Genomic DNA, 17,721 nt, shown 5'->3' with positions numbered 1-17,721 from the left:
AAATCATCCATTTAGACACTTATATACCCATTTATTCTTCCATCGACCTTGAGATATACATATATAAAACATATTTATTTTCAGAAAAACACACATTCACTGGATGATGTCATCAGTGATGCCACACTCTCAGCGCGGGGACACGCCGTTGTGCGTCACCATTGCGCTCTACAAGACCCATTATTATTATTATTATTTGAGATGTCATGAGTGATGTCACTGACCATGTCATCAGCAGTGCATTGCGGGCGCGCGAGTTATAGTTAGCTAAACTAACTATAACGGGAAAATTTCAATGGTTTTGTACAAGTGAAAAGTCCAGCTAACTATAACACCCCTGAAACCTATGGTTTTTTCAGTGAATATATATATATATATATATATATATATATATTACCTACTGGCGGTCGCCAGTAGGTAGTTATACTTAGGACTTATTTTCCATAGGAAATCCGCATTATTCTATTCCCAATAACTTTGGCGCCAGTTGACGAATCTTCGCGAAATTTTTAAAACTCATGGGGCGCTCCGGTCCTCCCCTATCCTGAAAGTTTCACGGTGATTCGTCAAGCGGAGGTCGATAAAAAAGGTGGGTCTCAAAACGTGTTTTCCCCATGCAATTTCCCATAGGAAAATTTAGCCCCAGCTACAGCCCGAACTGCTGAACGGAATTACACCAAATTTGGCAAAGAGGTAGCCCTTGGTTCAGAAAGGTGCCTTTTTGTTAAATGGTGTAAATCCGTTCAGTAGTTGTTGGGAAATTCAAAAGTAAAAACACATATATATCTAGGGCCGCGGATCCTCCCGAACACAAGCTTTATGCTAATTGGCTGTCAACACTCCAAACCAGGAAGTGTTAGCAGCCATCTTGTGCCTCGGTAGAACGAGGCACAAGAAAAGAGAAAAAAAATGTGAAAAACAAGAAAAGGGGGAAGGGTAGAAACACACTGACCCCCTAGGCCTGCTCAGGGGGTTCTACAAGGACCCCCAGGGCCCAAAAAAGAATTTTCAATCGGCGAGATTCGCGCACCCAGTGCGAATTTCGGCCGAAACTTTTAAAAATATGAAGCGCGGACTCCCATGCTTCGTTATTCTTTAGGCCCCGGTGGGCCAGGTCCCGGGGCTGGAGTAAAAAAAAAGTGTGGGGGGCCCCAATCCCCCAACACTGCCCCGGGGACCGCCACCTCCCCAGGGCTTTGCTCAAATATTTGCAGGGGGCACATAGCCCCCCCGCAGAACCGGGGACCGCGACCCCCATGGCTTTTTTTTTTTTTTTTTAAATAAATATACCGGTGTTGGGGGGCTCGAGCATCCCACATGCCCTGGGGACCGCCACCTCCCCACGGTACTAAGTATTTATATTGGGGGGGTTCGTTACGGACGCCCCAGCCCTGGGGACCACCATCCCCCGGGGCTTTGGAAATGTTGGGAGGGGGGGCCGCGCGGCCCCCCTCCTAGAGCCCTTGATGGCCATGGGGACTGCCACCCCCCAGGGCCGGCTCCTGCAGTGTCCCAGGGTGCCCACCCCTGGGACACTGTAGTTTGCTATGGCAGGGCAGGAGCCTCGCGGCTCCCGCCCTGCCATAGCAAACTGCTTTGGTATTTGGAAGACAGAGCAGGAAACTGCTCTCTCTTCCAAAAACCAAAGACGATTGCATCTTAGCAGCTCTCCGTGTGGAAAAGCAATGCCGGCTCCCGAAGGACGCGGGGAGACGGCGGGACTGTGGGGGGATTGGAGACCCCCCACGGTCCCCAACGGAGAGGGCCAACCCCGGTGGATTGGGTCCCCGGGGCTATTAGTGGCCCGGGAGAGGGGCCACGTAGCCCCCCTCCTCAAAAATTAAGAAAAAAACAAAACAAAGGCTGGCACTGGGGGATGGGGTCCCCGAGGCCATAGGTGGCCTGAGGCGGGGGGCAACATAGCTCCCTCCAAATCAATAAAAATAATAGCCATGCCCCGGGGGATGGGGTCCTGGGGTTGATTATGGCCTCGGGAGGGGAGCCACACGGCCCCCTTCCAAGGTTTAAAAAAAAAAAAAGGGTGCAGGCCCTGGGGGATGGAGTCCCCAGGGCCAATTAATTGGGAAAAGAAGGGGGGCCACACAGCCCCCTTCATAAAAAAATACATTTTACAAAAGCCCGGCATCGCGCCTGAGGCCCCGTCCCCTCCTTGCAGCACTCTGCAAACGCACCCATCTAGTTTGCAGATGGGGAATTAATTCTCCTTGAATACTGAAGGTCCCTAGGGGCCAACTAGCCCACCAGTAAACTCGAGTATGCGCCAGGGAGCTGCATTGCAGAGAGGTGTTCTGAGGCCACGCCTCTTTTTACACCTCTCTGCAACACAGCTCTATGGCCCAAAATGGAGGTACCTGGTGGGCTAGTTGCACCCCAGGGACCCTCAGGATTCAAGGGGAGTTAATCCCCCAACTTAAAATGCGCCACGGGGCGCGTTTGCACAGTGGTGCAGGGAGGGGGCAGGGCCTGAGTTGACATGTGTGCAAACACACCCTGTGGCGCGGTTTAAGTTGGGGATTGAATTCCTCTTCAATACTGAGGGTCCCTGAGGGCCAACTAGACCACCAGGTACCTCCAGTAGGCGCCAGGGAGCTGCGTTGCAGAGAGGTGTTCAGAGGCCACACCCCTTTTTTCACCTCTCTGCAACGCAGCTCTGAGGCACTTACTGGAGGTACCTAGTGGGCTAGTTTGAGCCTAGGGACCCTCAGGATTCAAGGGGACTTAATCTCACAACTCAAAATGTGCACAGGGCGCGTTTACATAGTGGCGAAGGGAGGGGACGGGGCCTGAGGTGACGTGTGCAAACACGCCCTGTGGCGTGTTTCAAGTTGGGGAAATAACTACCCTTCAATCCTGAGAGCCCCTGGGAGCCAACTAGCCCAACAGGTGCTTCCAGTAAGCGCCATTGCGCTGCGTTGCAGAGAGGTGGTCCAGGCCGTACCCCTTTTTACACCTCTCAGCAACGGCGCTTACTGGAGGTAACTAGTGGGCTATTTTGACCCTAGGGACCTTCAGGATTCAAGGGGACTTAATCTCCCAACTTAAAATGGACACAGGGCATGTTACACAGTGGGGAAGGGAGGGGACGGGCCCTGAGGTGACGTGTTCAAATGTGCCCTGTGGCGCGTTTTAAGTTGGGGAAATAATTCCTGCTTAACCCACATCTTCCAAAGAACCACAATGGCCATCGCACCCAAAATACACCTAACAATCAACTGCTCCCTCGAACCCGCCACATTCCCCAATAAATGGAGGTATGCCGAAGTCAGCCCTCTCCTAAAGAAACCCTCCGCAGACCCGACAGACCTCAAAAACTTCATGCCCATTTCCTATCTTCCATTCTCAGCCACAGTCATTGAAAAGGCAGGCAAACTTCATCGAAGCCAATAACAACCAGGACATCTCTCAATCCAGATTCTGTAGCAACCACAGCACCGAGACCACCCTACTCACCGCCATCAAGGACATCCGCTCCCTCCTCAACCAGGGCCAAACAGCAGCCCTCCTCCTCCTGGACCACTCACCAGCCTTCGACACCTTCTACCACCTCACACTAGCCACCAGACTCCACAACGCTGGCATCCATGGAAAGGCCCTTGACTGGATATGCTCTTTTCTAACAGGTAGAACTCAGCAAGTCAGACTCCCACCCTACCTCTCGGGACCAACAGACCAACAGAGACCAGATGTGGCATGCCCCAGGGACCTTCCCCTAGCCCCACCCTCTTCAACATCTACATGGTCCCCCTCGCAACCATCTTCAGAAACCACAGGCTCAACACATTCTCCTACACCGATGACACCCAGCTCATCCTCTACCTCACCAAAATACTCAATATCACCAGACACAACTTCCAAGAAGGGATGAAAGTCGTTGCCACCTAGATGAAGAAGAGCTGCCTGAAACTCAACTCAGAGAAAATAGAAGTTCTCGTCCTTGGATCCACTCCTTCCTCATGGGACAACACCTGGTGGCCCCCCTCCCTTGGAAACCCCCCACCCCGACAGACCACGCACGAAACCTCAGCATCATACTAGACTCATTGCTCATGATGAACCACCAGATCAACGCCGTATCCTCAGCCTGCTTCAACACTCTCCACATACTCTGAAAAACGTTCAGATGGATCACATACAAATCCAGAAAAACAGTCACGCAAGCCCTCATCAGTAGCCGACTGGACTACATCAATGCTCTCTATGCCGGAATCAACAATAAACTACTTTGCAATCTCTAGACCACCCAGAAAGCCGCAGCCAGGCTGATCCTAGCCATCCCCCGTCCCAACCACATCACATAACACCTCTCCAATCTCCAATGGCACCCCATCGAAAGAAGAATAACCTTCAAGCTCCTCCCTCTTGCGCACAAGGCCCTCCACAACATCGGACCAGCATACCTAAACAGCCGCCTCTCATTCACGCACCCAAGAGACACCACTGATCAGCTGACCTCTCTCTGACCACCATCCCACGCATCTACAAGACCAGATCAGAAGGAAAGTCCTTTTCCTACCTGGCAGCCGAGGCCTGGAACGACCTACCCCTCCATCTCTGGCAAGTCCCTACACTGCTCTAGTTTGGGAAGGACCTCAAGACCATGACCCCATCACTCAACGAGCCGCCCCCCAGCACCTTGAGACCCTTGCGTGTGAGTAGCTGTGCTTTACCAACCCTGATTGATTGAATAGCGGTTTGCTGTTTTATCTTATGATTTCTCCAGATATTAAGTCGCCAACCATAGCAAAATCCCAAAATGTACATATATTGATAGTCCCTTTACTACTGTGAATTTATATATGAGATGATGCAAGGTAAACATCTTCCCCACCATTAAAAAGCAATGATTCCCTCTTGAAGTAGTGCCACGATGTTTTCAGTCTGTCTGATTTGGTGTCCCTCCACTGTGTACCTCCAGTGTCTGTTTCCAACAGTCATGTGAGTTTGTAAGATGATGGACCAGAGAGTTTGCCAACTTTGTGCATCAGAGTAATGGTGCTGGTTTTCCATGAATGTAGGAGATCAACAGATTGAAAAAAGAACTCGTAACAAGTTAGTACTAACTTGTCCAACCAGCTCACTACAAGCTCTACAAACACAACATTTGTTTCAGGAGCTTTTCCACTGTTGAGATTTTTAATTGTAGCTGATAGAGGATAGTTGAATGTTAAAAAAAATTATATGCTCAGGACTCTGTTTATTACCCACCATGTTGGCTATGATGAAAATGGATTGAAGGGTTTATTTTATTGTTTTGCATATGAGAGTAAGAAACAAATAATACTGAGCTCTGACAGTGACTCGGAGATTGGTCTATGGTCTGTGGTTTTCATGTCCGTTGCTGTTTCTCGTGCAGTTAAACCTGGTGAATGTCCAACACGTGCTAAGATATGTGATTATCCAGCACCATACCTGCATCAGTGTAGCAATTACAGCAGCTGCCCAGGAGCGCAGAAGTGCTGCGTCGACTATTGTGCACGGGAATGCAGGGATCCCAGGCCATGTAACAACCATCATGCAATGTGTGCTGTGTGATATTTCCAAAGAAGTCTCCATATTTTAGAGGCATGCTGAAACAAGAACACACCTATGATAAAAAGTAAGTCACCACCCACAGGCAGTAATAACTGATTAGTGTAACAGCACTTGTCAACTGCTCTATTTCTAGAGCACTTGAGGGCACCCCTCCTCTTGTGTCTGCACCTTGACCCAGAAGAGAAGGGGCTCCTGTCACAGCAACCAATGCTGATAGGCCATTCATGCAAATCATGCCTTTCCAGTGGCCCACCTCCAATTAGTGCTACCACAGATGGTGGAACATACTGCTTAGAAAAGCTGAGGGTTCTAGCCAATACCTGCTCTGATCCTTGTTTTGGGGCAAGATTAACTAAAAATATTGTGATATGTGTAAGAAGTGAGAATACATCTGTTACAGGATTCTCCTCTCAGGGAGACTTTGCTTGCAAAATTGCCTCCTTCATAGAGATGGAGCACTATTTTCACTTACCATCTTACTCTGCTAAAAGACCTTTGCATTTTGAAAGCTGTCATGTCTTCTCCAGTTCAGTTATGAGATGCATATTCTTACAATACCTTCTGAGGCATGTAGTCCTTCATTATAATCTCAACAAGGAGCGGACAAGCCCCATTGTGCAAAGAGAGAAAACCAGACTAGATGAACTGCTCAAGTCTTATGTAGTCCTCAGTGAAATAAAAAGATACTGAAAGTCAGCCGCAAAGTATGTTAATCTCAAAAATGACTCAATATGGCAGTGGAATGACTTTATTACAATAATGTACCATTTGGAAGGGCTTCTTCCCATAAATAATACATTGCTAATAATTAAACACCCTTTTTCAGATGATAATGACAGACCCTGACTGCAAAATAGAGAAAGTGAATACTAGATAACCTGAGCAAGTCTCTGCAAAATACCAATAACTAAAAACAAGCACCTGCAACATCCAAGTTGCAGCCCTTGTGCATTTACCTATATTCACAATTTTTTGCTGTAGACAAGTTTGGAGGGACGTGAGATAGAATGTAAGATTTAAGCAAAAATTGTTTTTCTTTGTGATCTTTTGAATAACAGAAGAACTTCTGCAGCGTTCCTTAGTAATCAAGGTTTGTTTCTTGCATTAGGAAAATGCCTGACTGTTACATGACAGGTGCCATATTTTTTTAACAAAAATATATTGTAGCTATGTGGGCTGGTCTTGTTAACTTAGGAAGGAGAATTGGGGCTGAGAGATAAACTATCTCTCAGGCAATACCTGGTATACATTTTAAAAATGTCCTTTTCCATTAAAGGTATTACAAATCGACATTCACCTTTGAATTAGATTTTTGAAAGTAAGTGGAAAATAACTTTAAATCATGTGGCTACTGTTTTCCAGGTGGAGATTTAAAATTTTAAAAAATGTCATTTAGGGCTTTTCATGGAATATGTAGAATCAAGTACAGAGTGAAAATACTTAACTAGGTCACTATGATAAGAGACCCCTAAGTGCTCACTGGCATGGCCTTAATTGAAGCAAACACCATGATGGAGCTTCTTGTTGTGTTCACCAATATTGTCAAACTTAGACCATGATAGCATTGCCCAATAAATCACCACCGTTCCAAATGCCATCTTAAACCTGCCCCCACAATGAAACTGCTTTCTGTGCTTACCTTTTATGCCATACTAAAGGGGGGCACTATAATAAGCACAATGCCCACTGTATCCCTTAGTATTGCCATATTAATTCAGGGCATGAAGCCCTCTATGTGCATAGGTAATGCCAGATGTAACGTTGTTCACTGTCTCTAATGTACCTACCTCAAGTTGCTGATTTCGAGGACAGCCAGTAATGTAAGAGAGACAAGGAATGCTAAAGGAATACAATCAAACCTGGAGTCAACAGTCACTCATAAACAACACCCCCAAAACCTGCTCATTAGCATACCATTATCTGGGTTGTCATTTGTTTTCATGGTTTGGTTCAAGAGAAGACACAAAGTAAAAATAAATTCAGTTTTACCAAAGCCATGAATGTGCCTCAAAGACAACAAAAGGTGCATCAAACCAGATGTCCCACAGTGCAAGAGTGATGATGACTGCACACAGGATTGGAAGTGCTGCTACTTCCACTGTGGATTAAAGTGCAAGGCTCCAGAGACAGGTATCAGTGTCAGGAGTGTGTGACAACTGATGTTGGCGTGAAATCTTCGTTTGTGTTTCTGTTTTAGGCTGAGCCCGGACTGTAGATAGGGGGGCAGGACACTGTACATACCTGAAATGTACTAGATGAATCTTATAAAACCTGCATTTCAAAGCTAACAACAGCTCTCTAAGCTAATGACAGGTATCTGTCACATTCAGGGTACTGCCCTATTTCTTAACTTGAGTGTGGAACATTCTCCCAGCTTCCCTGGATGCACCAGAATGCACCTAAATCTGAAACTTATTATCCGAGAGCCTCCTACTTATGTAACCATTATTCATTATATACACAGTTGTTCTAGAGAGAGTTTGTAAGAAAGGGGTCTGAATCTACTTGTGCAAAACTTAGTAAAAGCATATTTGAACATGTGCATATCTTTCAAACATGCACAAGTGAGTTGCCAAGTGTCTTGAAAAGTTGTGGCTGTCCTGGAAGTGTGATCAGGGTATATTGAAGGGCTTTGTACATTCACATACTGATGCTCTCTTCACACCACATCACAGAATATGTGAAGAGTAAGACAGTGAGTGCTTCTTGAAAACAACTGTCTGGTTATCTTTTGTCCCATACGTCATAGCACCTGGGCTGCAAGATACTTGCTGTAGTATTTATATTTCACTCCTTTGGTTAGACTTCTCCTCTGAGGTGCTCTTGCTTCGCCTACGTAGGTGAACGATCATGATCTTTGCCTCTGAGCCTCGAGAAGGGACATCACTGTATACCTAAATATTGGACACATGCAGAATATGAAATATATGGCAGAATAAGACTTGTGTGTTTCGCCTGCATATCCCACAATGTGCAGGTCACATTTGTGACTATGGTACTGAAAATGTAGAAGTGATTACAAAAATCTGCAGAAATTGCACAAAATGAGCCGAAAATGTAAATCTCTGATTTGTCCAGTGACATTTGTGAAGTGAGTGCCTAGTTAGAACTGGAATGTTCATAATTATTTGTCTTTGGATTTTGAAAGTGCATCTTTAGAAAAGTATGTCCTGGTCAGTCCTGTGTTAACTTGGGCTGCATTGGATGTAGAGGGAATACAATTTTCTAGAATTTAAAGGTGACAAAGCCCTATTCAGCTGACCCCAGTCCCTCATAGACGTCAGAATCCAGGTGTAACTTTTGGGTCCCTTGTGATACAGCCTGGTATCTCACGATGACCTCCAACCATAAAGATTATGTCTCCCAAAACTCTCCTTAATATTCTATAATTTTATATCATGAAACATCAGGAGTAGCTCTCTGAATCCTGACATCCTGGAGTAACGTTTTATGCTGTTGGTTCTTCCTCAACCATCCTTTTCTCTCCCATTCTGAAATCTATTCATGCCTGTCTTCCTGTATATCATGCTCACCCCCATCATTGTGTATAATATTTCTACTCCCTGACTGTAAATTTCATATTCCCTTCTTATACAGAAGAAGGCCTGTAAGTGACAGATTTACCCCATATTTTTTGTAATGTATTCTGTTCCAGATAAATGATTCAGATAGAAGTCAAAGATGGGTTGTGTTATTTACACATGTCTGTCTTTTCTTAGAAGTGAAATCTGGTGAGTGTCCCAGGCGGATTTCATGGTGCGATCGCCCGCCCCCATACAATCACAAGTGTAGCAAAGACAGAGACTGCCCAGGAGAGCAGAAGTGCTGCATCGAGATTTGCAATCAGGAATGCAAGAATCCTGTGCCAGGTAACAACCACTTCTTCACTCAAGCACCTTTTGGATGTTTGTATTTATCCAGACAAGGCTCGAAAAACTGTTGTAAAGGAACAAGGACATTGGAGACATCCATAGTCTGTGACTTCTTTAAAACATTGCTTCCAGGGCAGAGCCTCAAAAGTGTTTACAAAATGTCTTGTAGACATAATTTCCTTTCAATTTTTCAATGTGTTCCTCAGCTCTCCACTGCCACCCCACCTTAGAAACCTCACTGGCTGTTCTTCCCACTGTTATGCACCTCATTTGTTCATTGTTTATCATGGAAAGCTTCATAATACTGCTTAACTTCCAAATAATTTCAAGGAATATGGTTTCTAGCTTTATTTCCCCAAAAGTTAACTAAGAACACAATCTGCCTAACATTAGACCTTCTCCTCCCTTTGGGTGACCAAGGGAAAAGATAGTATACGAAGCCACACATAACTACATCGATACCAAGACACTGATGCCAGGGTGTGACAATCGAATATTGTTTTTCAGAATATCTTCAAATTATTATGCCCATATATATTATGTCATAAAGTATCACTTCACAGCAATTTATACTAGAAAATTTACTATGATAAAAACAGTATTTTTGTAGATGGTATTAAGAACACAATATATATTTCAGATGATATTTCTCTATTCAATGTTCTGATGTACAACTGATTGCATATATGTGCCACTGGCATCTACTGCAGTTTCCCTGCTACTTTAACACCACAGAGTGTTTCTGTCTTCAGCTTTGTGTATGTTCTTACATTATCCTTACTTCCATGTTCCTGTTCTATGTCTTTTTGATTTTACTCCATTCATGGTTCTCGTCGCACCACCCTTGCTGTTACATGGCTCTATGCATATACAACTCTTTCATGAAGGATCATTTAATCTGTTACTCACCATATCTAACTGCTCCTCTTCCTAGAAGTACTTTTTTGCTGACTTTCTGTATTGTTTATATACTTGTATTTATATATCTCTGAAATATGTCCTCTCCAGCCTCAACTCCAGACTACACAAACATGTGCATTCTAGCATCTTTTGTAATACATATGTGGTGCAGACACTTGGGGGCTCTATAGTATGGCGGGCGGACAGGTCCGGGTAATGGGACTGCCCGCTATGTATGCAGCGGTCCCGCTTTAGGCATTAAGATACCCCCACCATAATGGCGGGCGCATCCCGCATTCCTGACATTGCAGTGGGCGGTGCTTTCAGCAGCACCCTCCGCGATGTCAGAAATGCATGTTGTGCATTTGCATGCACAACATGGCAGGCACCGCGCGGTGCCTGCCACCTTGTGCATGCAAATGCAGGGGGGTACCCCCCAACACCCTGGGGGCCCTCAACGGGCCCCTAACTTCAAACTCTGCATGCCTTTCCTTGGCGGAAAGGCTGCCTCCCACCTGCATCCTGAAATGGATGTCGGTGTCTAGCAGACACCGCCACCATATTAAACCCTTTACCGCCCGGTCGACTCGTCCACCGGGCCGAAAGCGGCGGACGGTCTTCCCGGAAGGATGTAGATCCTAATGGACCCCTTGGTCTTCTTGAGAGTGCTTCCACAGAGGTCTTCTGACCTACTGTTGCCTTTTTTGAGTGAACACAGCATAAAAAAGTACGAGGGCCCAACTGTGGTTATCTGTTCACGCTAGACCCCAACAAAGTCATTGGTTCATGCCAACCAGGATGGAGCGCATGCTGTCTTCAGGGATCAAGTTAGCCCCACTGATCAAAAGTACCTTAAATCCTGTTGCAGAGTTGTGCAGTGGTAGTACTTAGGAACTGCAATGGAAGGCCTTGCATTATCATTGAGGAAACTGTCATCAAGGGGTTTGCAATGCGAAGACCTGAACTGAGGATGCGTTGCTGTGAGCAGTGATGCAAAGTCCTGCACCAAGGATGGGTAATGCAATGCTCCTGTTGTGGAGTTTAGAGAGGAGATGCATTGCATAGCGACTCGGACACAGAGTTTTACTGAGGCTATACTTTGATGCATCAGTTCTGCTGATACCATGGGTGGGCTGGCAGAGCACCTAAAGGCACACTTTCAAGGGTCCAGGAAAGGGGTGGCACTGCTCGTGAAGGTAGGACTCACAGCTGGGAAAGTTCAGGTGCTGGGTTGAAGATGGAAGAAGTCGGTTCAGTCCCTGAGGCTTCTGATCATGAGGCCAGCCAACTAGCCCTTGAAGTCACTCTGGTGTTCTTGAGTTCAAGATACATGTCCACTCCTTCTGACTCTGGGAGGAGGTCAGCAGGGCAGCAAAGTAGCAGTCCTGTTTGCAGCAGAGCTACACAGCAGTCCTTCATTAAAGTCTTCCACAGGTCTGAATGTATACTGAAGACTTGGGTCTAAGGGTCAAATATTTATATCTGCTGCCCACTTTGAAGTAGAAGATTTTGAAGGTTTCAACCTCCTGATTGGTTTGACATTTTCTGCCCCCTTCCATGGCCCCAGATTGTCTAGGGTTAAAATAGACTGGGGCCAAACCCCTTTGTCAGTGTGCCTTGTCAGGATCTTTGTGATGTGCATGTGTGGTAGGTGACAGCTCTTGCCCTTCGTCAACTTAGAGTGACCCATCCTGCAAACACCTAGCTGCTCGTTGTCTCACTGTCTGTGAGCAGTGCACAAAGGCCAACTGCATGCTACGCTTATTCATGTGATCCAGGATACAGGCAGGAAACACAGAATGGATGGAGCAAGAAAATGCCAACATTCTAAAAGTGGCATTTTCAGAATTGTGACTAAAAATCTGACTTTACCATTAAAGAGGGTTTATAAATACAACTTGTTAGACACAAAGCACGGCCTGTCTGCCTGCTCCCAATTGAAAGTTATCACTTATTAAAAGTAAGAAGGCAACCCAATGTCCTCCGATGGGAAAGGTAGGCCTTGCAGTAGAGAAAAACACATTTTGGAGTTTTTTCTCCCAAGACGTTTAAACGTTAAATGTACATGTCCAATATTTCAAATATACTGCATCCTGCCCTTTGGGTTGTTCAGGGTCTACCCAATGGGTGTCTTGTATGTATTAAAACAGCGGGTCTATGCCTGGCAAAAGCTTTATTTGGTAGGTTAAAATTACCGTTTAAAACTGCTCACACAGGCTTCAATGTCAGGCCTGAGATCTGTTTTGTAGAGCTTCTTAAGCGTGTGGAACAATAAGTGCTACAGGTTCACTAGTAGCATTTAATTTACAGGTAAAGTAAATTAAATATATCAATTGGGCGTAAGCCAATCCTACCATGTTTAAAGGAGAGAGCACAGGCACTTTAGCACTGGTAAGCAGTGGTAAAGGACACAGAGTACTTAGGCCAGCAGAAACAAGATCAGCAAAAAATAGGAGGATTGAAGCAAAATGTTTGGGGGAAGCCAACCCTAAGGATGACAGATCTAACAATGGGATATTTATTTTGCCTAGAGTGAGGAACATATTTATATTTCCTCTATTTAAACTGCACCGCAGCTGTGACTTCATTTCTTCTACAAGTGTAGATTCTACACTTGTACTCTTAATTTTTGATTGATTGATTGACTGGCCAGGGAGATGACATAATGCTGATCATTTAATCTGAAACAGTTTTTATATAGTATGGATGAGAGAAAGTTCTGCACCTCTGTTGACGCTTGGTTGCAAGTGCAGCAAAGTAGTGTCATGAGTTTTATGAAACTGAAGCTGACACATAGGTGTGACCAGATCCTAAAAGAATTATTCCTTTGTTCAGAAAAGTGTTTTCTCTTGCTAATATCTATAACTACAGTAAGTGCAAGATATTGCATAGCTCAAGCAGGAGTCCTTTTTCACACCTGCATGCTTAGCCTTTGCACCTTAAATCAAGAGTAATTATTTCAATGAGGGTTGTTCTCCTAATTATGTTCCTCTATTCTCTGACCGGTCCTCCCACTACCTTTTTGGTTGATGGGTCATGATCTACATCTCTTCAGTTTTCAGCTACAAATTCCTTTAGGATATTGTTTTGTTAGGGGCACATGGGGCAGCTCAGTAAGGGGCTACACTCCAGATGTTTCCCCCACAGTTATCTAATAAGACCCTGGCAGGAGACCTATGGGCTAATATTTCAGTTTATTTGTACAGATACCAGACAGAATAAATGGGCCACTCTTTAATGTTAGTGCTTGTCATGTGATTCATGGTATATTACCACCAAGCTGAAAATAGAATCTACCTGTCTCATCTGTATTATTAATACTCTACTGTTCTGCACATGCTTAAAACTACTTAATATAATTAACATTTTTACTATCAGTCAGTTGAAAGCATTAAAACTTCATCCATCTCAGGCTTCTCCACATTTTGAAATTGGTGCTAATGATTAAATGGTACAAAGCTGATTCGTAAAGAGCCAACTAGTACATCAACTCTAACATTGATACATTTTCACTGTCAGTCTAATTCTATAGCCTGGAAAAAGAGCCTTTATATTCTTCTTGGATAAACATAAGTAGAAAGGATAAGGTGCTGTCCAAATTATATTTTAGTTGTAGAAAATCGACACATCTTCTAAGGCTGAACTGCTGGCTAACATTGCTGAGTACTAGAGGGTATAACCCTTTTGAAATGCCACATTCAGTCTTACAGGATATCAAATTCGATCAGTGCCCATATGTAATTATTTACAGTATGTAGTAGTATTTTGAGGCCAATGTAACAAACAAAGATGGGTAGCGCAGCAGGGTAAAAACTAGGGGCCTTATTTATGAGCCCTTTACGCCGCCGTTGCGACTTTTTGTGATTATGCAATGGCGTAAAATATGAGCCACACTGTGCCACATTTACAAAGTGACGCATCTAGGCAGATGTGTCACTTTGTAAACCCCTGTGCTACATTATACCTGCAAGAAGTATAATGTATGCCGGGTGGGCTTTCCGGCACAGAAAAGGCTCGTAGAATTGCACTTCTAGGACGCCACTGTGTGAAATCCTTACGCCTCTCTCAAAGCAGGTGTAAGGAGTAACGCAGGCCCTTTCACATAGGGCTTGCCCCATGTAAAAGGACACATTGCTGGAGTTGCATCTGTTTTCAGACACACCCCAGCAATACTTCACTATTGTACCTACGAATACATCAGGAATACTGACGTATCTGTAAATCCTTGCGACATGGAGCGTTGTACAGTAAATATGGAGCATCCAGGGTGTCGCAAGGAGGGCGCACTGAAAGGTGTTACATCTCTGTTTTCATGCAACTATGCAATAGTTTTCATAAATGCGGCCCTATATCTTTGAAGAAGTAAGCAAACAAATGGTGGATTTTTTTTATTTAAGATTGCTATGGTTGTGGTGTAAATGCGGTTAATACGATAACACTTTTGTTGTGTTTGGGGCGAGCGAGTCAGGGGTTCCTATTAAGTCTCTACTGTGCCACTGTATGAAAAGGTCGCTGAATCTTGTAACCTCCTCTGTTACAGTGAAAACTGGTGAATGTCCAAAAGACACAGTTGTGTGCAAAAAAGCTGAACCGGATCAGTGCAAGAATGACAGCAACTGCACAGGAAATCAGAGGTGCTGCCACTTCCACTGCGGACTTAAGTGCAAGGATCCGGCTACAGGTATTACTCACAGCCACTCACAAGAAGACATTTGAGGATGTAAATGTTTCTCTTAAAGGGACTTGTGACTAAGTGCCCCCTCATCTTCCCCTATCACCCCAACTGCTGACACCATAGCCAAAAGCAATGGCCAACAAAAAGGTATAATGCTCTTAGTCCTTACCGACCCTGTCATATCCTGGTTCATGTATCGCTGTCTTAAAGAGAACCTGTGGAGTTTGACATTTTATGTGCAGAACCTATTTTACTAATCAGATCGCACTTTATCTTACTGCAGAGCTTAAAACAAAGATCTTCAAGTTCATGAGCTGTCACAGCAGGGTGCTGACAGAAACATGGTCTGGCAGTATGGGGCAGCCTGTTTAAATGGGAAAGTATTTGAGTTGAATACACTATTGTTGTGTTTTTTAAACATCAAGGACTATGCAAGCATTGGAAGACAGCAGACATCTGGTGAGGTTTCTCATCATTTCTCAGAGTACCCAGCTAGGGGGAACCTTACAAAAGAGCATGAGGCATATGTAAGAGGTATAGATTGGGTACTGCTCAACTGGTGCAAAGAAGCTTCCTGAAGCCACAGAGGTACTCTACACCTGTGGCAGCACATATTAGTGTGGCAACCTCACTTCAGTGGTCTGGAGGGTCTGCGGTACGGATACTAGAGAATAAACCCAGTTTAGAAAAAACTGTAATTGTGCAGACAGGTAAACTACCAAAATGACAAATTGAGGGAAGCGTATGAGGTGCAGGGATAACAAACAAAATAGCTCAGAATACCAAGCGGGAAATAGAAAAAAGAAAAAGAAGTGAATGGTGATAAGTGGCAATTAGAGAAATAGAGAATAAAATACACTAATTTGGGGTTCAGAGGTTACAATCCGTGTGAAATGGTTCCATTCTCCCACTCATGGATTCTTAGGTGTCTGATTCTTTGAACTTTTGAGTGTAAACAATTTTCAGGATAGTATGCTTCTGCAGACCTGTATCTGTGGTTTCCACTCCTCATAGTATAGCAAAAGGAGACCTACAGAATGGTAGGTAATCCATGTCTCAAATAGCCTATTAACATGTTACACCCAGACTGGGTGGTTGACCCCTGCTTCATGCCTCCACTAGGGTAGAATTAGTTAACTTAATTAAAACTAGGGCAGGAGTATCTCAAATAAAAAAGGGGTGCATGCCAGGCCTCATTCACCCCATAACGACAAGATGCAATGTTTGGCAACAAAGTGGTGGGAACTCAGTAACCTTCATCTTAATGGCTGCATGCCACAGTGGCACTCAAACTGGGAACACAAGATGTGACATCTGTTCAGTTTAATTGTTCAAACATTTTGTCACTGCTGTGGAAAAAAAATGCCATATCCTTTGGGGGTGAGGTTGATGTGTCTTTAGTCTCTATTTTTCTCTATCCCTTGAATTTCCTGTCACACATTATATAAACAAAACCTCACCATCTCTCTAATTATCTCAATGTCAATTCAGTATTGTCACAGCTTTGGGATTAGGCAATATAGTATAATGTTAACACAAACTGTTTAGTTTATGATGGAAATGACAAGCTATTTTGCTTCTGTTCCTACAATTTTTGGTCCTTCTCTAACACCACTGTGGGTCTCCTGTCAACAATCCTACTTTGTGAAATTGGCCTTGTTTTGGAGTAGTTACCAACAGGATTAGGTTTTTAGTGAATCAGGAAGTGGATTTTGTTTTATTTGTGGCCCAAAATGCATTTTTAATATATTTGGTTTTACTCTATATGTTGTGATAACTCACACTGTATTTGGTCATAGGTTTTCGGTATTTGGATTTATTTCCAGTGAGTAAATATTCTGCTATGCTTTTTTTCTGTATAGTAGTTTGTGATGTTTCATCTTATTCTGTGTTTGTCTTTAGGTTTTCTAATAGGGTCTATTTTGGACACTTTTATTTAATATTTATAACTGCCAGGTCTCCACATTTTCAAATATCATCTCATGATTTTCAGATGAAAGAGATATCTACTCCACTTATTTTACACTTTGGGGCATATTATCATTGTTTCTGCGTTGCCCATGCACCATGCAAGGGGGGGCAAGGGCTACGCAACAATAAAGTCAGATTGATCAAGCCACGCAAGGCCACCTTGCATGGCCCTCCATGGCTTGATAAATCTAGAGTAGCACAATGTAGCACTGCGTTACTCTGCCCCAGGGAGGTGTTCCATGGGTTGAGCATTGGTGTTTCAACGCAACTGCCCATGGATTTTGGCACACTCCCAGATTTAAAATTACTGGTAGCCTGGGAATGCATCAAATGCTATACCTCCCTAAGTGAGGTGCAACGAGGTGAAATATCTTTATTTCTCCTTATCTTTTCCTCTTTTTATGTGTACTGAATTGGGTGTTAGACTATCTCACTGTTTAGTCAAATTGATTTTGCATCAATCGTACTTGAGTGTGTAAGTCATTTCATTTCATAAGGCTTTATTCGAACAAAAAAACAAGTTCATAAAAGCACAGCATTAAAAAGACAGCAATATAAAACAGCAGTCTAAAACAGGAAATACATCAGTTTAAAACAGTTAAAAAAGCATACTTTTCCTTGCATTAATTGATTTAAGGAGAAAGGTAGCCGTATAAAAACACACATCAGGGTGGTGTAAATTAAAAAGCAAACTCATGCAGTCACGTGTTGACCTGACTCCAAATTTGGCAAACAGGGGTTTCAAATATG

The 17,721-nt window shown here is 44.0% G+C and overlaps 1 protein-coding gene across 21 annotated transcripts in view; it reads left to right on the top strand.

The window, feature by feature from the left end:
• Window positions 1-17,721, top strand: part of LOC146822208 (uncharacterized) — a 260,616-nt gene that overhangs the window by 119,919 nt on the left and 122,976 nt on the right. For 20 of the 21 annotated variants that reach the window (XM_085613358.1, XM_085613354.1, XM_085613342.1 and 17 more), the window contains 2 exons: window positions 9,273-9,422; window positions 14,866-15,006. In XM_085613358.1, the coding sequence (XP_085469484.1) occupies window positions 9,273-9,422; window positions 14,866-15,006 (291 nt within the window). The remainder of the gene's footprint in view (window positions 1-9,272; window positions 9,423-14,865; window positions 15,007-17,721) is intronic. The other variant, XM_085613348.1, reaches the window with a different exon arrangement.

This window comes from Triturus cristatus, chromosome 6 (genome assembly GCF_964204655.1).
Source record: "Triturus cristatus chromosome 6, aTriCri1.1, whole genome shotgun sequence".
NCBI classification, from domain to species: Eukaryota; Metazoa; Chordata; class Amphibia; order Caudata; family Salamandridae; genus Triturus; species Triturus cristatus.
This window is presented reverse-complemented; position numbering and strand designations above follow the sequence as displayed.